We start from the raw sequence: 26,521 nt of genomic DNA, 5'->3' as shown, positions 1-26,521 counted from the left end.
TTCAAACATTTGCACTACAGAAGAATATTTATAGTATGAAACGAAAATTTGTTGGACTTACCATTAACTAACTTGTTTTCTCCCGCCATCCTGCAGTCGATCAACCAAACCTGCCGTACCAGCCGAAATGATTATAATAATAAAATTATTAATGCAGAAATTGCACCGCTAGACTATAAATAGTGGAAAAATTATTAATTTGGCAACTCTGTCAAGTGAATATAATTTTTTACACGGTTTTGCGGTATTTTTATTTATGATCAGAGGGATTTTTCTTTTCCATGTGCTGTTGCATACACGGCCGACTTGATGCATAGAAGGGATGGTCATCGTGGAGGGAGTGACATTTGGTTTTTTTTTCTTGTGGCCGCATGTAAAGTTTCGAAGGCTAATTAGTCGTTGATCGAAAAAAGTCTGTTGTAAAAGAAAGAGAGAGAGAGGGGGACTTGTATTTACAAAACCGCCAAAGTGTTTTGAACGTGGTGTTTCTTGTTTTCTGTTAAATAATGTCAGATCCTGCCATGGATGAAGTTACGAAGCAGCTCTCTATTACATCCGTGGGCAGCAGTGGTGTCAGTTTTGAAGGAAAGTCATTGAAACTTAATACAGAAGACGATGGTAATTATATACAAATGTATCATCTGTTAGGTTATGTTGTATCGTTATGAGGTTTGTTTATATTTAACCGTAAGTAATTTTCGTAAGGAAAGCATAGTAATATATATGCATTAATCAAACATATAGGGCACAGGTACCCGTATAACCCGTATCAGTATCGTTAAGGTACAAATGTATTTACGTACTTGGCTTCTAGTTGAGTCATATGCTATGTACCGCGAACAAAAGGCAAATTTTCCTTTCCCTCTTCCCTCAAAATTCCAACCTTGTGCACACAAAATAAATTATTAGTAGGCCTACTGAAAAGTGTTTTTTTCGTAAGCGTGATGATGTGCAGTCGACAAACACAGACAAATCTGCTCCTTTTAGTGTCATAAGATAGGTCTACACTGTTGACAGTGAGGTAACCGAATACTGAAATTTTGCCAACAATTTTTAGGTGCTATGGTGACCTAGCACCTTGAGACTCATTTACCGTTGGTCATTTCTGTTCAAAATAGCATTATTATCGAAATAGCATAATTTAGCCGACTTTAAACAACCTTTTTGAATTAAAGGGATCAGTAAATACGATTTACTTTATTGCTTTTCACTCATTTTACATGAATTGATGCCACAACGATTGAACCAGGTAATCAGAGTTGTCCCATTATATTACCATATTTGCCTTTATCGCCGTTACACCCTCCTGAACTTACGAAGCATTTCTCACAAGCCGACAACAGTGCCCATTTTATTAAAATCTGATGGGATAAAATGGCCATTTCTCTCTTCAGACAAAGCTTAAGATATTCTTGATAGTGAAGTTTACAGCATTTTAAACGAAACAATTTCTGACGTGTGGTGTTCTAAATAGTGTCTGTACACCCCTTACAGTTCTTAAGGGTTAAGTTAATATGGCACAAAGTTATTTTATTATTCGTATATTTGCGTTGAATTTTAAACTTACTGAATCATAAAATGTACTAAGTGAGATTAACTTATGTGTGAGAAAAGTGGCTTAAATCTGCTTTAACTTTTGCAGTAGGTACAAACTTAGACAGCTAAGTATCTTGTATTAATAGTAATTGTATTTAAGTGTAGGTATTTACTTTGTAGGTACATAGCTATTTTACACTTTTATAATTTTTTTACAGCAAGGGATGTTATTAAGGCAGTTAATGCCTGTCAGAACTTGCACTACCTGAATTTAGAAGGCAACACCCTTGGTGTTGATGCAGCCAAAGCTATTGGAAAAGCACTTGAGGCACACAGTGAATTGAAGAGGGCGCTATGGAAGGATTTGTTCACTGGCCGAATGAAAACAGAAATTCCGAAAGCATTGGTAAGTTGTAATACAAATTACATTTAAAAAATTTGTGTAATGACTGAATAATTGTTAAAAACACTTTTAGCCTAAATGCTAATCTTAAACCTCTTTCTGTCGAATATAAGTTATTGTGCAAGAAAAAATTAAAATTCGTTTTGTGATTGGTTTTTCTAATAGCTCGTAGAAGTTCGTTTTTATGTTACAAGCAGCCCCAAAACATTCCTGTTTCTTATATCTGTGCCTTTATTATTTATATGTGAAAACACTCTCAATGTGGGCATTTGGTTCTGTAATACTCGTTGCTTTCACTACCCATGCTGGAATAAATTAACACTACTTCTTTAATTTGGCCCTAAATAATCTTATACTTTGAGTTTGATTTTTTATATCCATAGGCAGGCTATTAAAAATTTTTACTGCCATATAATGCACTCTCACTTTGAGAGAGGAACAGAGGTTAAGGGTGTTTGAGAATAAGGTGCTTAGGAAAATATTTGGGGCTAAAAGGGATGAAGTTACAGGACAATGAGAAATTACATAGTGCAGAACTGCACACATGGTATCATTCACCTGACATAATTAGGAACATTAAATCCAGACATTTGAGATCTGCAGGGCATATAGCATGTATGGGTAAATCCAGAAATGCATATAGAGTGTTGGTTGGGAGGCCAGAGGGAAAAAGACCTTTGAAGAGGCTGAGACTTAGATGGGAAGATAATATTAAAATGGATTTGAGGAAGGTGGGATATGATTGTAGAGACTGGATTAATCTTGCTCAGGATGGGGACCAATGGCGGGCTTATTTGAGGGTGGCAATGAATCTCTGGGTTCCTTAAAAGCCTTAACTAAGTAAGTATATAACACACTTCTTTTTACGATGAAAGAGTAATGGAACGGAGAAAAATTCTCTCTGGCGCCGGGATTTGAACCCAGGTTTTCAGCTCTAAGTGCTGATGCTTTATCCACTAAGCCACACCGGATACAACTCCGACGCTGGTTAGAATCGTCTCAGATTAAGCTCCAACTCTTGGGTTCCCTCTAGTGGCCGCCCTCTGCACTACGTCATAGATGTCTATGAACGCAGGACCGAAGTCCACACATGTGCTGAGGTGCACTCGATATGAGTGACTAGTTGGCCGGGATCCGACGGAATAAGCGCTGTCTTAAATCACGAAGTGATTTACGCATATCATATATATTATTTTATTTTAATGTACCGAAGTACATATGATATTTCCATGCAGATATTCTGCGTCATCATACGATGAAAGAGTAATGGAACGGAGAAAAATTCTCTCCGGCACCGGGATTTGAACCCGGGTTTTCAGCTCTACGTGCTGATGCTTTATCCACTAAGCCACACTGGATACAACTCCGATGCCGGTTAGAATCGTCTCAGATTAAGCTCCAACTCTTGGGTTCCCTCTAGTGGCCGCCCTCTGCACTACGTCATACTAGTCACTCATATCGAGTGCACCTCAGCACATGTGTGGACTTCGGTCCTGCGTTCATAGACATCTATGACGTAGTGCAGAGGGCGGCCACTAGAGGGAACCCAAGAGTTGGAGCTTAATCTGAGACGATTCTAACCGGCATCGGAGTTGTATCCGGTGTGGCTTAGTGGATAAAGCATCAGCACATAGAGCTGAAAACCTGGGTTCAAATCCCGGCGCCGGAGAGAATTTTTCTCCGTTCCATTACTCTTTCATCGTATGATGACGCAGCATGGAAATATCATATGTACTTCGGTACATTAAAATAATATATATACACTTCTTTTTAGCATGACAGACTGCCGATGGAGTATGAAAGTCATTTTTGACGCATATTTATGCAATGAACTGTTTAATTAGTTACAATGTTTTCACGATTACATATGAAGAAGTTTATTAATGAAAAAATATACTGACTGTGATTTTTTTCTCCTAAACCTTTTTCCTCGCATATAATGCACACCCTGGATTTTTAATCCAGAAATCATGGAAAGAAAGTTCGTTTATTACGTGGATAAATACGGTAATTAGATGAATACACTTCTGTACAAATCAAGGAAAGTACAGTGCGATCGAAAAGTCCCTCTGCAGCTCCATTAGTAGTAGTAAACCAGGAGAGTGTTGGCACTCCAACATTCATTCCGGTTTTACAGACTTACAGCTCTGCAGTGCATCATATGCTTGTGCCTACTGGATTCTCGGCTACAAGGCACTGCAGAGGGACTTCTCGATTGCACTGTACTTTATAAAGTGTATGTGTGTGTGTGTGTGTGATTTAGATTGCACTGTTCATTTATGTACGTTTCTAAGTAGCTACATATTTTACAGCATTTTCTCAGCAGTGGCTTGGTCTTGGCTGGTACTCAACTCCTGGAGCTGGATCTTAGTGATAATGCCTTCGGTCCCATTGGTGTAGAAGGACTTGCCATGCTGTTACGCAGCCCTTCTTGCCATCTACTTCAAATACTTAAACTGAACAACAATGGTCTTGGAATAAGTGGAGGAAAGGTAAATTTGCAAAACTTTGCACTTCATATGAATTAACTGATGGTAACTCAGTTTGAGACCTGATATAAGGTGTCATTGTGGAAGGAGTTCCAAAATATTAATTTCTAGAATAAAGAAACTAGGTCGTCATGCTAAGCATTTAGTTCTGTACCGTTCTTATAAGTACATGTTTACCCCTTTGTAGTCATGGTAAATTATGTTGTCTTGTTAAATATTGTTCTCAGAAAAATCAGAAAAAGTATGGGACACTCAACACTAATTTTAAAAATTAAGCTATGGTATATATTTTCCACCACACATATCCATTTTGTCTTCCAACACATTAAAGCAATACAATTAAATAGTGTTCTTGAAAATGAAGTACTTTGAATAAATTGAACAAAATATATTAAAAAGGTAAAAGGTAAAGGTATCCCTTTAACATGCCATGAAGGCACTTGGGGGGGCATAGAGGTAGAGCCCCATGCTTTCCATGACCTCGGCACTAGAATGAGGTGGTGTGGTCGACACCACGCTCTGACCGCCTTTTACCCCCGGGAAAGACCCGGTACTCAATTTTATAGGAGGCTGAGTGAACCTCGGGGCCGTTCTGAAAGTTTGGCAACGAGAAAAAATCCTGTCACCATCTGGGATCGAACCCCGGACCTTCCAGTCTGTAGCCAGCTGCATATTAAAAACGTACTCCTTAAAAATATGTTCATCTGAGAATATACTGTTATAAATCAGAAGCACCTTGAAAGGACAAAACCAAAATTCTTTCAATCATTTATTACCATAATACACTGCCCTCTTAAATTTACTGAATATAATGGGAATTAAATCAATGGCTTTTCCAAAACAAGCTATGAAATGTTTCATATATAAAACAACTTTTATTTCGAAAAAGAAGCAAAAACGAGCAAAATTGTATTGAACTTTTTTTGTTTGAAATATCTCAAAGAATAACCCCTTGAAATTAATGACATTACTTACTGTTCACGCTGTATAAATTTCGATTATTTGCAATGAAAAGTTGAAATAATTGTGCTTATATTATTATTAATTTCTCGAAACATAGGAGTAAGTTTTTCTTTTTTGTATTGCATTAAGTAATAGTTTTTTCTTTCCATTTAATAGTGATGTTTCAACCTAAAAGTGTTCAGGGAACAGACATTGTAACTTATATGCTTTGGGCAACACATTGTAAATTGTTTTAATGGTGGTAAAACTGAATTGAAGTCCACACCTATGGAGTAATGGCTAGCACGTCTGGCCGCGAAACCAGGTGGCCTGGGTTCGATTCCTGGTCAGGACAAGTTACCTGGTTGAGATTTTTTCCAGGGTTTTCCCTCAACCCAATATGAGCAAATGCTGGGTAACTTTCGGTGCTGGACCCCGGACTTATTTCACCGCATTATCATCTTCATGTCATTCAGATGCTATTTAACCTAAGATGTTGATAAAGCATCGTAAAATAACCTACTACTACTGAATTGAACACTACATACACCTGTAGGGTCTAATACGTGAGGGATATGATGATGATGATACAAATTGGATGAAATTATTGTAACAGATTGAAATCCCTTAATATTTCGATGGGCATTTTCTTCTTAGATAATCAGAGATGATTTGTCTTTTAATAGATGTTCAAATTGTGGTCAGTATGACTTGCTATAATTTTGGATATTCCATGTTTACTATTCAAACATGAGAAAATTGTGTTTTATCGTACCGGTATTGGAAATTGTATTTGTTTCTTTGTGATTTTGGTAATGGAATAAAGTAAGATGGCAGATACTCATTTCGCTGGCATTATCACTTTCATCTCATTCAGACGCTAGATGACCTTAGCAGTTGATAAAGCGTTGTAAAATAACCATTTAAAAAAACGGCAGTTGTCGAAATTGTGTTTGTTTGTTGAAGGGAAGTCTTCTGATCTCGTTAAATTATTTTTAGCTATGTATTGACAAAACTTCTGAGTTTCCAAATTACATTTTTTTGTTCTTGTGCGTTTTATGTCTTTTTTTTTTTAAGTAAGAATACAAATTTTATTAAGCATAAGAAATGTTTTTTTTTTTTTTTCTTTCTTTCCCAGGTGTCAGTAGATGGCACTGACAATTAGTAACATCACCTTTAAAGAATTAATTTTTGTTTGTATTGCTTGAAGAGTTGATAGTTGTTATTTATATTTATTTTATTCAGGATGATTATTGCTTTAATGATTACCAGAGGTAAAGAAATAACGAAGTGATTAAAGCTGTATTGAATGTTTTTTTTTCTACAGATGTTGTCACGAGCCTTGTTGGATTGCTACAATAACAGTAGAGAAAGTGGAAAAACTCTTGCATTGAAGGTTTTCATAGCTGGAAGAAATAGACTTGAAAATGAAGGAGCAAAAGCACTTGCAGAAGTGTTTCGGGTAATAATTTATGCAGATTATTGCTTCACAGAGATATCATATTGAGAACTATCCTATCTGGGGTTTGTCATTGGCTCATGTTCTGCACTTCACTCACACTATACTGGGAAGGACTCGGTGGAATTGGGATAATGTAGAGTCTGGGCAGTGACAGATCTGCACCTAATACAACACATACTGGAGATATCATATTTAGTATTTAATAATTGAATTCTTATAAATTTAATTCTGCCACGTTTTACTTAATTTCTTTTTCTGCTTTCTTTCTTCAGTTTACTTTTGTCTCGTTCTTCGTTCTTTTCTTTTTCTGTTTACTTGTTTTTCTTTTTTCATTTTCTTCTTCATTTCTATCTTTTTCTTTATTTCAATCACTCACTTTTTTTTTCTTTCCTTGAACACTTTCTCGTATTCCTTGTCCTCTGTTTGTTCCTGCTTTCTTTTTATCTCTCTTCCCTACGGTGACTTGCATATTCTTTTATGAACAACATTTTTATGATGTAATTCAGTCATTTTATTGCTCATTTCTAGATACTGGAATATTTCGCGATTTTCTTAGAAAAAATATTTCTCAACAACTAATTACAATAAAAATACTTCCTTCAATTTTTTTATGCCAGATTTGAAGTCACGAAACATCGCGAAATCAGTATCAAGCCGCGAATTTCCCCTGTTTTTGCGAACAATACGCGATTTTGTAATTAGTGAACAGTGTCTGCAAATTTTATATTTATATTTTTTTTTTTATTTATTTATTTTTTTTTTGTAGTACAATCAATAGTCGTAGCATAGATAAGGTCCATATCAATGGTCTGCACATTCGATAGTATTGAATTCGTTTTCGTTCAAATATCTGGTATGAATGCATTCCTGACGTCATATCCATCTGTGGTTTGTGGATATGTAAAGAGAATCATATCATAAGCACTATTAGCCTGCTGAATGCATCCTTTGTTCCCATGTGCCATATGCAAATGCAAACTGTGAACACTTCTTATTATATAATAATGTTTTGTCTGATAAATGCCATCATTTGTCAACCAGTAATAAATGAAAATTACCAAATCGAATTCCCATTAATTAATAAAATTTATTACTGCGAAAAAAAATCATGAAATTATAATTATTAAGATAGATAAGTAAAATTCACGCAAAAACTTATATAAAAAATAATTCGGTAGGAAACAAATTAAGTAAGATTAAAACTCATTGAATAACCAACATAAAAAACAGGTATTTTCCTCAAAAGTATTTTGAAAGCTAGGATATTTATTGTGCTATTGAAGCTATGTATTTTGAAAATGCCGAAAAATCCAGTTTCCCATTGGAAAATCCGAACTCAACGAAAAATTCCAGTCTCTGCTCATTTCTTATCGGTATTGCTTTTCATGTAAAACATTCATTAAATGGATTGATCCAAAAAATGTTTTTTTTGCAGACACTTGGAACTTTGGAAGAAGTGTGTATGCCACAGAATGGTATTTATCACGTTGGGATTACTGCTCTGAGTGAAGCTTTTGTACAAAATCCAAATCTCCGGGTCTTAAACTTGAATGACAATACTATTACTGCAAAAGGTGCTGTAGCTTTGGCCAATGCTTTCCCCAAATTACAAAAATTACAAGAAATAAATTTGGGGGATTGTTTGCTGAAGACAAAAGGAGCATTGTTACTAGCTGCTGCACTAGCTGATGAACACAACGATTTACAGGTAAAAATGGAAGATTTTCCTAATATAGGGAGGGAATTCTTTTACTTAAAGAGAGTCTGGCTTGCTGAAAATATTGGTTTGGAAGCTTCTGTAAATTGAGTTTTATGTAAGCTACATGTTTATGTAACTTTAAACTTGAGAAATACAGAGTGGCTACACTGAAATGCCCTATTTTTATTTTGCTCTCAATACGAAAGAAATAAAGATAAAGAAATTTTATTCACAAATATAAGTCGTATGAGGTATTAATTTTGTAACAAATGCACACTGCCACATTAGCCCCTGTGTAGACATAAAGGATATCTATGGATGGTACCAATGACTTTCACAATCCGACAAGGAGGAACATGATCCGACAAGACTGTCACAAGAACAACCTACCTGGATGTGCTATAGTTTCAACAAGATGGTGCTCCACCCCACTGGTAGCTGTGTGGAGCACATTCCCAGGGCATTGGATAGGACAAGATGGACCCCTGAATTGGACTCCACGTTCTCCTGACATCAGGCTGCTGGATTTCATTTTTTTTTTTTTTTTTTTTTGTGCTATGTGAAGGACAGGGTGTACACCACTAAAGTGTGGGACCTTCGAGTCCTTTGTGTCCGGATTGTCTCTCTGAGCATGTTGGAGTGGACCTGGACAGAAATTGAATACAGACTAGACAGCCAACGTGCCACCAAAGGGGCTCACATGGAAGTTTGTGATTTTTTGTTACAGACTTAATCCTCATACGACTTATGTTTGTGAACAAAATTACTTTATCTTTATTTCTTTGGATATTGAGAACAAAATAAAAATAGGGCATTTCGGTGTAGACACTCTGTATATTGAGCTCTAGGGAAGATTTAGTTAGAATTATACTGAAGTATAGTTTAGAGTTTTAGTAGACTATGAATGAAACAAAATGAATATATTGAAAATTTAAATATGTACGACATGTGAAGTAGATTAAAAGATATATAATATATACATATATATATTTTTTTTGTTTTCATATTTGTTGACATTAATTACTCGTTGTGTTAGTTTTATAATCTACCACTTTATTACTCATACAGTGATTTTTCATTGTAGGAAATTTAAAAATAATAATTAAACAAACTACTTACTGAGAAAAATGATCTTAAGTTTGAAAATGTATTTCTAGAGAAAAAGTAAGATTACAGTGTTATACAAGATACCGTCTTAAAGCTAAAAAGTTCTCTTAAAAATGTAATAGAAATAATGAGTAAAATTAGTTTTAACTGCCTGTACTTACTGATTTAATGTAATGTGGGCAGAATTCTGAAGAAGTATTAAAGATAAGAATGCATACCTAACATTGTATATGCTGTAATTGGCATAAAAATAATTTTATTAATGTGTCTGTAATTTAAACAGAAATTGCATCTAGGATTCAACGAAATTGGAGCAAGAGGGGGTTTAGAATTAAGTAGAGCCATGAGAAACAAAGAAAAGCTAGTGCTATTGGACCTGGGAGGAAATCAGTTTGGTGAGACTGGTCGACAGGAACTGCAGTCTGAACTGCAGGACAGTGGCCGCCTAGGCGCCCTCGGCAGTCTTAGGTAAGAAGTTTGTACGAGACTTTTGTCATCAGGGCAATATAGAGAACCTAGTTTCATATAAACATATGGTTTTTACAGGGTGAATCGTAAGTAATGTCATTAATTTCAGGAGGTTATTCTTTGAGATATTTCAAACAAAAAAGTTTAATACATACAGGTTTGCTCATTTTTGCTTCCATTCCGAAATAAAAATTATTTTATATCATACATTTCATAGTATGTTGTGGGAAAACCATTTCGCAATATGCTCAGTCATTTTAAGAGAGCAGTGTATTATGATAATCAATGATTGAAAGAATTTTAGTTTTGTCCTTTAGATGTGCAGAAATTTGACGTTTTGTTTTGAAAAGAATTTTAAAATGTTACATTTGTTCTGATCAAATTTCAGTAATAGTAATAATACGCAAAATTCAAAATACCGATAATGTAAATTGTAAATAATTTTAATAACGGCCCCCCTTGACAAAATTCTGCGTATGCCACTGTCTTCAAATATATGATTCATCTTCACATTACTAATTAGAAATAACAAAACATCTGAGAAAGTAACATTTATAAACGAGTTTACAATTTGTAAAAGAAAGTAGGGACATCTATTTGCTAAATAATATACAGCATTTTGAAAAATCACTTGGATATTTTTTATACTGAAATCCAGATAAGAAAAATATTGAGGTAGAGAACATTTGTTGCAAAATGTAATATGTCGCTGTGATACTGTCATCTATAGTCCCGTCGCTCTAATTTCCGGCAGCGAATCGTGTTGCAGGTCGGCTACAATTTAAATGTGTGCGTCTTGTGATTCGCTGATGAAGACATTATTCATTTCTTAAGGCTCGATAAATACTTAATATAATCGCCCGCCATTTTGGCTCTTTCGTTGGTGTTCGCAGAAAGCACACGAAGACGTTATTTGCTGCCCAATTATTTGCTGAATTACAGTGCGTTTGATTTATTATCATAGGAGGTACAACATGATAATGTTCAACGGTGTGGCAAATAGATTCCTCGTATGGTAGCTCGGCAACGAAAGAACAAAAATGGCGAACGATACTACCTACCTAGACTTTATAGAGCCTCCACTTCCTAAGACATAAGCAAAGAGGAGGAGTCACGCCGGGAATAACAGCGTCGCGACTAAAATTGCAGTGCGTGAACTCTCCATAGTACAGTCTGTTAATATGGGAATTAGGAAATTAGTTTTTGTTACTATGAAGAAAGGCATTGAATTCTATAAAGAATCCATTTTTATAATACCTTGTTGATGATTAGTCCGATTTTTCCACACAAAAACGATGTGGAGGTAAACATTTGATAATTGTATGAAAATTGTGTTATGGAATCGTCTTAATGCCTGTGCAGTACACCATGCTACAGCACAGACTCTGGTCTCTACAGTAGCAAGTGTTTCTGTTCACTGTTCAGTATAATAATGTTTATATGCTTAGGTACGTAAGGAGAAATAACTTTGTAGGATTACGAAAGAGCGAAACAGGTCTTGGCATTACATGCGAAATAGTATAGGTTAGGTTGGGATGCAGATTCTAGTTGTATGAAATGCAACAGTACATTCTAAAGGAAGCCCGTTAATATTAATTTTGTGAGAATGTGTTTGTGATAACTCATGCTTGTATTCTAAAGGTACGGTCACACGTCGCTACTTTTGCAGCGATGCAGTATAAAAAACTGCGCAACTCTCGTACTGCGACGTGTGAACAACAGTGCAACCCGAAAAATAGCGGCTGCCGAACCTGCTGCTCGCTACTTTTCCATGCTGCGTGCAGCTTAAAAGTAGCGACGTGCGAGCAGGGTTCTCAGGGTTGCAGCCGCAGCATTTTTGATATCGGTTTTGTTGAAACTTTGGCTGCAGTTGCGACCAGTGTTGTCACCCAAATGTGCCAATGATACTTTTATTGTTGGGATGTATTTTAATGTTAGATGTGATGAACATAAATTATTTGTAATAGTTATTAAATGCACAACACAGTCTGAGAATATTTGCTGACGATATAATTCACTTTTTTAATTTTCTGTAGTGTAGTTTCAAACAGGAGGGTTGCCAACATTGATTACATGAATATGCTGTTGTTTATCATTTAAGTATATAGGCGTTTTTAAAAGCTTTATAGTAAAAATAATACCAATTTCTGAATACTATTTAGGACAGAAAAGCAAATAATAGATAAGTAAGCTTTCGCATGAATTTATTAATAATGCGAACATAACCACAAAATGTATTTTGAGAAGTCAACACGGAGATGGAAACCTGCAACATGACTGCAGCTGCAAAAGTAGCGCCTTGTGTGTTAACAGACTCGCAACCTCCAGTCGCAACTTTTGCTGCACTCGGGTTGCACAGTACGAAAAGTAGTGTGCAGCGCGCTACTTTTGGCTTACATGTGAACACAACACGCAACTTTTGCAGCTGCAGTACAAAAGTTGCGCAGCAAAAGTAGCGACGTGTGACCGTACCTTAAATGTATCACAAATCTCGGTTCATGATTTTATCATATTTCACTTCTGTCTAAATTATTATAAACAGTCAATATCTCGCAAATCAAGATTTTCAGGTATAACTCCCTGTAAAGTTGATTTGAATAATTTCGAGGGAAAAATTGTTCCGGAGCCGGGTATCGAACCCGGGACCTTTGGTTTAACGTACCAACGCTCTACCACTGAGCTACTCGGGAATTCTAACCGACACCGATCCAATTTTTCCCTCTATATCCACAGACCTCAAAGTGGGCTGACAACTGTCAAGCAACCAACTTCGAGTGCACACTAACTCCGTGTGACTTAAATTGTGGTTTTCTGTTAACGAACAGTGACGTGTATTATGCAAATTAAGCTTTGCATAATACACGGATTGGTGTCGGTTAGAGTTCCCGAGTAGCTCAGTGGTAGAGCGTTGGTACGTTAAACCAAAGGTCCCGGGTTCGATACCCGGCTCTGGAACAATTTTTCCCTCGAAATTATTCAGTCAATATCTCGATAAGTAGTTGCGAACTAATTTCTAGTGCGTACATCAATGCTACCCAATAGGAAAACATGTGTGATTTGATATTATGATATGTAAGGTGGTAAAACTCCACCATTTTGTTTACCTCAGTTTTTTTCATATCTGGAATTCAGTATAGACGAGATGAAGCTTTAACAATGCTTTAGTAATTAGTAAAAAATTGTTTTCCACCAAGATATCTGGCATCTACAAATCCAAGGTACATGATTCAGACTTAGTGAGAGTAATAGATTTTTGGTGCAAAAGAAGATCCAAATGCAGCTTTAACGAGATCAAAAAGAAAATTTATGTGGTTATTTATGCTATTTAACACTATTTTGGTGGTTGCTGTCATAGTTCTTGATTGAGAATACTTTCGCTTTAATAAAATATATCATTAACTTTCAGTGAGGATGAGGATGAAGATGAAGAAGAGGGAGAAGATGAGGAGGAAGAGGATGATGAGGAGGATGAAGATGAGGAAGAAGAGGATGGAGATGATGAAGTTGATGGGAGTGAAGAAAGTGAGACAGAAGGAAAGAGTCTTGAAAAGGGTGATGGAAATATTGTGGACTTCGAGAAAACAATACAGCAAATCCAGAGTGTAAAACTGAGTGACAGTGAAGAAACTAAACTACAGTCAGACGTAGTTACAAGTTCGGTATGTTATAACACAAATTTATGCTTAATATTTTTATAGTTGTTAGTAGGTTGTGTACATTTTATCTTTCGTTACATTTTCCAAATAATCTAAAAGTATTGCATTTTTTTGTACTAATAAATATGGCTCAAATAGTGTACATACCTTAGTTTCCTTCAAATCCCGAGTTATTAACTTCATGATTTACTTGATTTATTATTACCCTACATATATAGGGTGAATGGTAACTGCTGCACCAAAATTTAAGAGGTGATTCTAATGTTAACAAAACTTTTATTACACTTTCCCTTTGATGAAGCACCGTTAAGCAGGGGAAAAAAAAATGGTCTTTGCTCAGTGTTTTGCTCAATGTTTGTGGTAACAGCCCGAGAGAAATGGCTGATTGTTATACCAGCAGATAGGTAAAAATAATCTGAACAATTAATGTCTTGGTTTCTTTTTTTTTTTTTTTTTTTTTTTTTTGCAAATTAAACCATTTCAACTGCATAATAGCGAAAATCGTTGAAATAAATCTTGCAACAGCACACATCACATATTACCGATTGAGTACAGCAGAGGGGGAGGGGAAGGTAAGGAGTAGAGGCCGCTCTTGCTTAGAATTATTACACCAGCTGTAATGTTGCCAAATGCTTCATAGAAACAATTTTCTCTAAAATGGTGAATGTTCCAGAGAAAACTTACTTGGATTTTTCAAATCTCTCCTCATGATCTATTACCAGTTTCATTTTGGTGCATAGGTTACCATCCACTCTGTATAGCTAGACATTTTGTGATTAATTAATTATATGTTGTACTGAGTATTTGAAAGATTCTAATAAATATACTATTTTTGTTCTAAGGTAACTGTGACAGAGTTCCTGCAGAGTCCAACACAAGAAAATTTCACTGCTTTAGGAAGCAATCGGGTTGAACTGATGTTGAAAGAAATTAGGGTACGTGATTGATTGTTTTCTTTTCATGTAATCTTCAGTGAGAAGCATCTACTGTAAGAGATGATAAGTAGGCTACCTTGAGTTTGGTTTATGGAGCTAAAGTTTTGTAGTGTGTTTTCATTATGCTAACACTGTTCAAATGCCATAGTAACTTCTGTGTTGTAACATTTACAGAGTAAACTGGAATAATATTTTCTAATTCTATGATCTTTCCCTCTTTTCATTTTCTTTTGTTGTTGAAAGTTATATACCTAAGAATATATACAGGAAAATTGTGGTTTTTGTATATTAATTATAGCAGCAATATCAAAATTAAACTGTTTTGTGGAACTGTGCCGAAATTTCTAAAACAGAGATTCATTCTATCATGCAGCAGTCAAAAGTACAATTACATATGAAGGGTACAGAGAAAGAACGAACAGAGTCACAATTCTCATAAGGGTGACGACATCATCTAAGTCAGTAGATTACTGCAAAATTTATGTGTTTTTCTTACCAAAACTGATAAAGGAGAATTATCACTACGGATACAATCATCCTTTCCTACATTTTCATTAGGAACAACAATAAATTTTGCAGTAATATACTGAATTAGATGATGACATCACCCTTAAGAAAATTGTGACTGTTTGTTCTTTCTCTGTACCCTTCATATGCAACAGACACATGACAATGAAAAACAAGAATTGTAACACAATTAAATTCAAGAGAAATGGATTTTTGGTGATATTCAGTGAGGTTTTCTAGAAAGGGCAAAATTAAGAATACAACATTAAACAAAAAATGAATGTGACTAGGTATCTATTGGTAGAGAATGGAAGGGGATAAGATACCAAAAGAAATTATGACCTGATATTTACCACCAGAAGGAAACGAGATGGGCCTAGACTTACATGGAAACAAGGGATAAACGGACTGATGAAAAAATAAAAAAGGATTGAGAATGGGGGACTGAGATTACAGAAACAAGAGGAGAATAGGAAAATGGATGCAGGAAGGTGTGAAAACATTATACAACCTGCTAAATACTAAATAAAACTGATTATAAATCAGGAACTACAAACTTCTATTTATCATTAGTACTGCATGCGGGTTTTTTTTTTAATTAAGATTCCTCAAGACCTTTAACTTTTACTGTATTATCTTGATACAGAAGTATTTGCAGATACTACTTTATTAAGAAAAAATGTTTAATTACATGTCCTCTTATCACAGCTGAAAATTAGGAATAGTTATTCTGAAACACCTTACCTTGTAGAACATCTAATAGTACATCCTTCTGAGGTAGCATGGTCTTTGAAAAGTTAAATGTAAAAGATACACAGTTTGCTGTTTCTTTAAAAACTGAGACCCCATTGCATTGATATGTTTTGCTCTTCTGTGGAATGTGGTACCTAGTACCTTTATGAACATTAAGGTTGCAATTAATTTCATTTTATGAACCGCAGTTTCTGCTGTTCCTTATATATATATATATATATATATATATATATATATATATATATATATTAACTTTACTAACTCATTTTATTGAAGTTCCACTTTACTTACAATCAATCAAATCAATCAAACTCCTTTATCTCCTCATGAGGAGCATAGGGCATTCACAAAGTGCCTCCATCGGACCCTATTTGTAGCCAACTTCTTCACTTCACTCCATATTTTCCCCTCCCTAGCAAACTGTTCTCTTCCATGTATTTTTTGGCCTTCCTCTTGTTCTACTACCCTGGGGGTTCCAATCCAAAACCATTCTTTCTACTGCTCCATCTTCTTTCCTGATTGTGTGCCCTATCCAATTCCACTTTCGTGTTTTGATTTCTATTGTGATTTCTTTCTGATTTGTTATCTTTCATAGTTCTGAGTTTGTGATTATATCTGGCCATCTAATTTTTAAAATTCTTCGTAAACATCTATTAACAAAGGTTTGCAGTTTATTTTGTATAATTTTACTTGTTTTCCATGTCTCACAGCCATATAATAAGATTGATTTCACATTACTGTTAAAGATTTTAATTTTTGTAGATCTAGATATAATATAAGATTTCCATATTGGGTACAACTGGACAAATGCACTATTTGCATTTTTTATTCGGTTCTATACATCCTCAAAGGCTCCACCATCCTTGTCAATTATACTACCCAAATATTTAAATTCTTGAACAGTATCAATATTATTATTTATTATAACTTTATCTGTCTTTTTACTATTTAATCTCATTTCTTTAGTTTTCTTTACGTTTATTTTCATATGAGCCCCTTTTATTACTTCTAATAAAATATTAAATTTATTCTGCATATCACCAAAACTATGGGAGAGCAAACAGATATCATAAGCGAAATCCAGATCTTCCAAGGTTTCGTTTAATCCCCATCTTATACCTCTTCTAACATTGCCAACAGACCTTTCCATAATATCATTCATAATAATCAGAAATATGATCGGAGAGAGAATGCAACCCTGTTTCACTCCACATCTGCTTACAATAGTAAAATAAAAATCCTGCTTATAGAAGGCATTAACAATGATACATGTATTTATAGGGGAACAATGAAGACACATTTTTGGAGAAGATGATGCCAATTTTAATGAAGGTGTCGTCATTAAGTGCAAGTTCCAAAGAGCAAGTGAAGCAGGAATCAGTCTCGTGCAGCGATGCACTTTACCGGGAGTTGTTCAAGTGGGCAGAAAAGCAAGAGCAGTCTTCGATTGTTAACAACAGTTTATTGGTCCATCTCGGACTGATAAAGGTAGGAAATATTAATATTTCAAATACAAAAACTTAACAGTTAAAATAGCTAGTAAAAATAAAAAAATGTTTACTAAGTATTAAGTTATGTGCCACTGCCAAGAGAGAAGACCAGAAATGTCGAAAGACAATGATATAAGTCTTCAATTTTGACCTTTTTATTCCTTGTTATTACATTTGAATACTTCAAAACTTATGCATTTCACACATAGAGTCGGTGGAAATATGGATCTAGAAATGCTTAACAATTATTTTTTCGAACTAGAATTACCTAAATAGTTGCTCTTGGCCTAAAGCTCTTCATCCCCCCCCCCCCCCCAAGCATTTTGCAGGTTATTTTTCTGACTGAAGAATGTCGTACTTTATTTAAAAAACTACACCTGCCATGCCACATATACATTTTTTAATTCTTAAAGATATTTATATGAATGACTTCCCAAAATGAACTTATACCAAATTGAGTGACAAATAGAAGAAAAAGTAGATTTAACTTTTCTGTGAAGTCTACTTAGACTTCAAACAAAATTTGATAACACAGTCTCAAGGGAAAAAATGGAACTCTCTGCATCATAATCCACAGTTTAATTCCCGATTTACCACGAAAATCGTCTGTAGCTGCATTTAGATTGGCAACAGGCCATGACTGTTTGGCCAAACACCTGCATAGAATTGGAATATATCAGTCCCCTAACTGCCCATTGTGCAACTCAAACCAAGAAATGGATTCGGAACACCTCAAAATCTGTGCTTCAGTGGCTGGCCATGATAATATCTTTGAAAAATACTGGAGTGCAAGAGGTCAAATTACTTTATTGTCAAACACCTGGCATTAGAAAACAACTTTTCTGTGAAGTGTGAAATAAGTAAATTATTCAGTTTTAGGGATGCCTGTAGAAATGTTCTTTTAAATACTGTACAAAGAAATTAATAATGTGGCTGTAACCTAATGGTATCCCTGCTTAGAGCTCTCCCTTTCTGGATTCTCTCTCTTGGAAATGTAAAAATAATAAAACTATCAAAATGGTGGAATGTAATTTATTTTCTATTTTGCACATGTGTATCACAAGTTGGTTTTGCAGAATTTGCAGGTGACTTTTGACATATTAGTAATAGTTTGTAAAACTGTTTTCAGAGTGAAGATAAGAAGTTGAAATTAGCATGGAATTTGGATGGATGTATGTTTGCATTAGAACATGCCATCAGACAGGACTATTTTCCGAAAGGAACTCGAGAAACACTTCAAATCTTCCTGAACAGGCAAGTATTTGATGTGGAATCAGAGTCGATTTTGCCTTGTAACTAAAATTGCTCCTTCGGTGACCTGCATTAAGAGTACTGATTGCTCAGCCTTGCAACTGTGATCGTAAATGTTGTGTTGTGTATGAATCATTGTACATTTTTATGGTACTTTCAATTCATTCTACATAAGAGGTTAAAAGTTTTTCATGAAATTACTCAGCCTTGCAACTGTGATCTTAAATTCGTGTTTTGTGTTAGTCATTGTACATTTTTATGGTACTTTTAATTCATTCTACCTAAGAGGTCGGATGTTTTTCATAAAATTTTAATTTTTTCAGACCAAACCTGAATATGGATGTTTTTCCTGCAACTAAACATAAATTGATGAGTACTCTATTTCAATTTTAAGTTTAGATTATAGTTGCTAAACATGTCCGGAATAATATATTAAATGTTTTATAATGTTTTTTCTGCATATATTCGGAAATCAGTAATGTGAAATAGTACGTTAATAAAAATATATCAGAATTAAAATCAAGAAATGTGTAATTTATTATACACGACACACACACACACACAGCACTATTTTATATAAAAATGGACTCTTTCAAGAAATTACAAACTACAACAAAATTTAGATATACCAAACGAGAAAGAAAATTTCGCATTTGCAAAATCTGCACATTTTAAAATTGTGGGGTAGAAAGTATTTTTCTTCATCTGTAAGGTGATTTAGCATAATTTCTAGAATTGAAAATGCGAAAAATGCTAATTTCCTATCAAATTGTGAAATTACGAGAAAAATGCCACACACACACACACTCACACATACATATACACACACAAAAATTAAAGTTACTTCTTACGGCTTTTAAAGAACCTGGAGGTTCACTGCCGCCCTCACATAAGCCCACCATTGGTCTCTATCCTGAGCAAGGTTAATCCAGTCTCTACCATCATATCCCTTAGATACTCAAAATATGTTGATCGATTATCTCTATCAATTATTGTCTGCTCAATTCGATAAATTTCATATATTGATGATGAATGTCAGATGATTGATAATACATATTGTAATATCAATTATAAAGTTCTATATTCAATATGGACTTGGCTAAAACCTGTGGGTTCCTTAAAAGCCATTTGTAAGTGTAGTGAAAAAAGTGCTAATTAATATACATTCTTTCTCTTGCCATGCTCTATATTTAAGAAACTTTTATGAGGACTAGTTAAACTGTAAAATTAGAAACTAATTTTATTTTTCTGTGATATTTTTAAGAAAAGAAATGAAGCGAAATAATATACACTGACTGTCATGTAAACACATTTATTTTCATCCCATATTTGTTACACAAAGTATTTCTCCAGTTGTATAATTTTCTACAAATTTATCACAGTTATAAACAAAACATTTATAAATAAGCTTATAATTATTCTGATATTAATTCTAGTTACAATTATCGAATTCATTCCACTGAGCAGATATGAGAATGTAATAAAGTTAACATACCTTCATTAATTTCATCTAACCATTTCCCACTTTTTTTTTTTTACTTTATTTTGGCGTGAATTATCTTTGAGGTACAATTGATGAGAAAATCTAACAATGTTAGCATAACACGAAGTTCAAGATGTCTCTGATAGATGCTGCAACATCAAAGTGCATGTTTGCATGCTGCCATCTGTCGAGTGTTGCATAATCTATTTGTAAGTGAATAAATGAGTGATGATACAAAAGAAAACCTCAATCATATCATTAATAACCACAAATAAAATACAGTAAAATATATTAAACAGTAAAAACACCATATCCCTAATGAACAAGAAATAATACAAAGCAATAAAATAAAGATGTATTCATGCGATCATTGTGATTCCTTGGATCCTCTGACACAATTTTTAATGGTAGTTCGTTTCACGTGTATTTGTAGGTCGTGCTTGAATTATGAAGGCTGATCAAATAATAGTACATTATGCAACGAGCCTATAATGGTAGTAATTAAGACGCGAGTATGTTTGTTTATCAAACGAGCGCAAGCGAGTTTCATAATTTTCGTACGAGCATCTTAATTACCATTATAGGCAAGTTTCATACGACTTTTTATGCTCGACCATATTTCTAACTTGAAATTATTCATATGTTTTCATGTTATGGTTATGTCAGTGACGAATGGAACTGACCTGAATTCTGATATGTGCGCAGACGCGAAAGTATTGATTTTTTCTGAGGCACTAATATCATTGACCTTGATATAACCTAGAGAACATTAGTCTTGATATAACCTGGAAATTGATTTAGAATTGAAAAACGAGATGACAAATTGAATTTATTTGAATATTATTTACAATTAACGCTAATTATTATAGTAACAGAACATAACCTTCTGCGACAGTATTGGATTTCCAGCCTCCGTGACATTTCCCTAGTTTTCTTTCGATTGCATATCCGAGAATAATCGAAAACTTGAACTTTGAATAGGTGTACTTTAATGACATGCATTAAAGGACTGCTACCAGGTGTATAATTACTACATTTCGGCATGGTCGAGCATAAAATAATATTATTTTAAGAATATTAATTGTTTAGTGATAATGTGTTACATGTTGACATGACGCAAATAGTACTGCATCTGAATTTCCTCTGGGTGACAGACTTTGGGAATGAGAAATTGAATTACCATTATTCGATATATTTAAAGAGGACTTTACTGTAAACACTAACTTTGGATGCAAATTCACAGATTTTTCACATAGACTGCCCAGGATGTTCTCGTGGAAACGAGAGTATTGACAGTATTTCAGAATGTATTTACCACAATCCACTTCAAACCAGTTAATATTAGTTTAAATGTGAACCTAAACAAACAGATTTCATTTGATCACGCCGAATACATTGACATAGTTTTAATAACATCATCTTGAGTGTGTTAACAAAATGGAAAATTTGTAATTTGAAGTTTTTATTAACTATTTAACCTTATAGAGGCATTATCTTCAGTAAAATGATGGTAATGTATGTGCCAAAGAAGCAATAAAGAATTGAATGTCTGAAGAAAGAGTACCTCAATGAAACTTCCTCTAATGGCAGTTTTCTTCATAAATTCCATTAAGGCATATGTGGGCATTCCCCATGATTTTGGTTTGAAAAGCATTTAGGGAATGTGTCCTGAAACAGGGACAGACAAAACTCCAAAATATTCAGGTGCCAGCCTCCCCTTTTCTTTTTCAGGTGCCACCACATTTATGAAAAGAACATTGAAATAAAAGAACATATACTAAAATATATTAATATAATAGTTAATAAAACACATTACACACTCGAAACTTCCTCTGCTTTTGTAGCAACATAAAGAAATCAAAGCCTTAAAAAAAAATTTAACTCTATAAAAAAAACTCAAGTGTCACATAATTTTTTGGTGACCTGGCATCTGGGATATGTCCAACCCCGTATGTGTGTATATATACATATACATATTTAGAATAATGTAATTCATAAACAGTGAAAATAAATATACCACACAAATTGTCATTTTATTGACTCTTCTGCAGATCAAACTCATTTTAATATTTTGATTTTATATAACTGAAGGTGAGAGAACGAGACAGTCCAAAGCCACACTTTTATTTTTTTATTTTGCGAGTTCATTTCTTACACATATAAAGAAGTTACTATTAAAATATTATAAAAGTTACTCAACAAATGACTTAAGTATACACCAAAGAAATTATGATACCACACTTAATAGCATTGAACTCTAAACCTTTAACATGTTCTCCTGTAAAATTTTGTCTATGTGGCTTATGACTATATGATTCTCACCCCTTAAGTTCCAAAAGTATTTAGTTTAACTATACCTTTTTCTCAAAGATGGGAAAGAACAGTTAAAGGTTGGTTCACAATAAACCGGGAACGAGAACCAGAATGAAAACGAGAAGCAGAGGACGTGAATATGAAAATTTTTGATTCACAATAAACCGAGAACGTAGACGACTATGCATATCGATATGCATGTCAATAACGATATGTAAAGTCGATATTACGCATTCTGGTGTTATTTGTGTATAATTGACCAATGGCGTTCACTCATGAGTACAAGGCAGCCAACATAAACACAGGTTAACCAACTTCGAAATTTCAACTGAAACATTTCATTAGGTACGATACTATAAATATGCCCATGCATCTTTATTATACAACCTATTTTAAGTCTACCATAACGTAAAATAATTAGAGAAGAAACATTTGTAATAGAACAAAAATGAAGACAACAGTAGTTATTGAATTGAAGCATGAATATGTAGTGTGTAATACAACCAATACAGTAATAAAATATGATTCACTCACGATTGGTGTTCAAAGATGCAGCTATTGAAAGCCACGTATTCTCCTTCATTTTCTCATCTTTATACCAGGTGCGCCGCTTATCATAAATGTGAGGATTTTTCTCAACACTCAATATTAGAATCTCATCAAATAAAACTTGCTCCATGATGCACAGCACAGAACAAAATAATGCATAGGTTATATCACGGTCTTCTTGCTACAAAATATATGACGACAAAATAGCTTTTAGATGACAATAAAATGAATCTAGTTGGCTGTGATCGGAAACGTGAACGCCAAAGTTGAAACTTGGCCAACTCTCCGTACCCGACCTGGACTCCGGCAAGCTTTTCGTTAATTGTGAATGCTCACATTTAAACGTACACATTTTAACAATTTTACCGTTTTCGTTCCGATTCTCGTTTCCGGTTTATTGTGAACCAGCCTTAAGCAAACAGCCAAGTTTGGAACGTAAATGTTATGTTGCTAATATGGACGACCAGATGATCAGCTGATGCGAGCTACTAGCTGACGTTAGAACATTGACAATTGACACGAGGGTATAAATGACAAAATACAAAATCAACAAAGATTGAAACATGAAATGTATTAATAGCTGGCACTGTGTGCACAACAAATGGCACCAAGAGAGCAATTGAATATTAACCATGTGGGAATATAGCATCACTAACAGTGGCAACTGTTACCATAGCAACAGGCATTCTGTGCTATGTGATATTCAGTTGTTTTTCAGATAGCAACACTGTCATGTCCCATCTTTGGGAGGAAGAACATAGGTGATCATCTGTGGACACAAATACTTAAGATAATACAATGACATGTTATAATATGTAATCTCGTTTCTTCTGCTATTTAAAACTTTCGTGATACGAGATTTTTCGGTTTTTGCATCATCTCATAAATATAGAGCCATCAAACGTTTCAGAGCTACATGTCTGCTTCATCAGCAGAGATTCAGAGAAAAGGGAAAGCCATCTGTTATTAATTAATTTAATTTCTTTCTGTAACCACTACAGGTTGCCATCGACAAAGAGTACCATGATACAATAGAGTAAATGCCTTGAGGCTTAGTGATACATTGTTGTTAGAGTGAAAAATAACAATTTGAATTATATTGAAACACATGATATTAAACGAAGTAACGTCAAGGAGATGCGAATTAGTCATGGTCCATATGTATGATGCCTGAAAATAGCTATTGAGCCTTTGAGTGCTGCAATTGTTAGATCTCTTAAAATATTTTTATGCAGGCCAAAAGATTTACAGAAGTCGACTAGGAACCGGGATATGGTCTCATGGGCTCCTATCATTAGTCCCGTAATGACGATGGATTCCAGATGGTATTTGTCCTTATAAAAACTGATGGAAGGTTCATATATATTCCTTTTTTCCTCGTGTACTTCTTCTGGCTGGTGTTCGTGCGATTCGAATCTCACAGTAGGGTCTATGATGTAACCTTCAAGAGAGGGGGTTTAAATGCAATTATGTCGATTCTTTGATTACTGCCCTCACTGGATATGCCGTGTACTTCTTCATATACTGAATAACCTTTGTTCCTTAAGGCAGTTGCTATTATAGGCTATTCTGCTAGGGCTCTGAAACATTGGACGTTTCTAAATTTAGAACATGGTGCAAAATCCCAAAAATGTCATGTTTCATTTATTATTGGTAATTATTGTAAGAAAACCCCATATGGGAATGTTGAAGACTGAAATGACCAAAATTAAATTTTTAACTTTCATTAAATATACTGCTTTTTTTCAAGCAGAATATATATAATTTATTAAAGTTATCATCTACGCCCTTTAAATGGCATGTTAGACTACATAGCACCAATAATATTTATCTTTATTGCTGTTTTTCTCGAAACGGAATTTTACAATCTTCAGTGATCCTTTCCTCAGAAACTACTACAACTCCAATTTGATTCAAATTTTGTACAGATGCTTATCAATACTGTATTACACCATGTAACAAACAACCATGATACATCTTAAGACTCATTCATATCACATGTTAAATTTTCTGAAAACTTTTTTTTTTTCTAGTCAAAATGTTGAACATTACAAAATAATTTTCTATATGATGGTAATGAAGATATGAGATTCTCGGCTTTTCAGAATGGCTTCTAATGTGTGTGAAAAAAAAAAATTCATACTTTTGTGTATGATATAGTTTTTGAAGAAAAGTACATTAAAAACCAATGTTTTGAAAAATCGTAATTCCAAAGATCTCTTCAATATAGCTGTCAGAATGAAATTAATGTGGCATATGCGATATATATACAAAGATTCTTTAAAAATTTGGTCATTATTGATTGAATAGTAAAAAAAAGAAACTAATGGTAATCTGTCAATATTGACCACTTCAGTCTCCAACCTCTTCTTAATTCAATTATGTATTATATAGCGTGTTCACATATCTGCAGGTACGTTATTTGAAGACCATTGCAGTCTGTTGAGCCTGAGTTATGACGTTCAATCTTGCGATCATACATCTCTGTTTCATATACATCTGCATATAATAAAATGCAAACAAAAAGAAAGATGCTATACGAAAGCTTTGTTAGAAAAACACGACAAACGTATTTCTTTCACTCACTTTCACTGTACAAGTGATATACATCCAACAGCATGAAAGATCAGAGCAAAGAAACTGAAAAATCTAAGTAGATATAGAAACCTACATCATCTCATAGTTGCAAGAAACAAGCTACTGCATTGTTCTATTTTTACAAAAGTTGTGCACGTCCCTAAAATGGCACTCTCATCATCTATAACTGTACTATCGAAAGCATCTGATATTCTGGCTTTTAGTCTCAAAAGTCTTCAGATAATTTTCATTTTTCTACTCATTCTGAGAAACCTGTCTTTCTATTGTGAATCAAAATTTCGAACTTCATGTTTGGGAATGACTAGTATGCGAATGTTTAAAACTGAGACACATTAATGAAAATGACTGCATGCTATTTTTTAAGGAGGATAGAATGTTAAAAGTTTTGTAACAAAACTTACAAACAGATCAAGAAGCAACTTAATATACAGTTAAATAATAAAGGTTTTTAACTTCAAAATATTTATGGAATAAGTTATAAATTATTACACTTAGTGAACTGTAAGTTGGCAACTGTTACAGTAAAGTGAGCTCAGTTGTATAGGCACAGTACATACAACTATTTGACTATCAGTACACAAAATGTGGCAGTTTGCAAAAAGGTAAGTGGCAGAATAAAGAATGCTTTTGCTCATTTAATACCAGAGCATCAGTGCATATTATTCTAAGAAGAAGTAAACGTCTCCTGAAGTCGTCCAGCCAACTTAGGACTCCAAAACTGCATGCTTTGTTACGTTACAGTTGTCATAAAATAACATAAGTAGTTTAAATGCAACGAGCTAGCTCACTGTTTAAATGATAATGTAAGGCCAGTTTAATAATTTTTAACTGGACCACTCAATTATATAACGGATTATTAATCAATATTGAATAGATTGAT

General features: G+C 34.2%; 1 protein-coding gene across 1 annotated transcript; it reads left to right on the top strand.

Moving 5' to 3' along the window:
- The first annotated feature begins 346 nt into the window (after window positions 1-346).
- RanGAP (Ran GTPase activating protein) lies at window positions 347-20,984 on the top strand. The gene is made up of 11 exons (XM_069849017.1): window positions 347-618; window positions 1,755-1,942; window positions 4,252-4,431; window positions 6,698-6,832; window positions 8,268-8,540; window positions 9,922-10,106; window positions 13,513-13,765; window positions 14,605-14,697; window positions 17,239-17,445; window positions 18,577-18,701; window positions 19,022-20,984. Exons 1-11 carry the CDS (start codon window positions 507-509, stop codon window positions 19,089-19,091), a joined length of 1,821 nt encoding a protein of 606 aa, XP_069705118.1. The 5' UTR covers window positions 347-506; the 3' UTR covers window positions 19,092-20,984.
- The last annotated feature ends 5,537 nt before the right edge of the window (window positions 20,985-26,521 follow it).

This window comes from Periplaneta americana, chromosome 16 (genome assembly GCF_040183065.1).
Source record: "Periplaneta americana isolate PAMFEO1 chromosome 16, P.americana_PAMFEO1_priV1, whole genome shotgun sequence".
In the NCBI taxonomy this organism is placed as follows: domain Eukaryota; kingdom Metazoa; phylum Arthropoda; class Insecta; order Blattodea; family Blattidae; genus Periplaneta; species Periplaneta americana.
The sequence above is the reverse complement of the archived record's forward strand: the minus strand, read 5'-3'. Positions and strand labels throughout refer to the sequence as shown.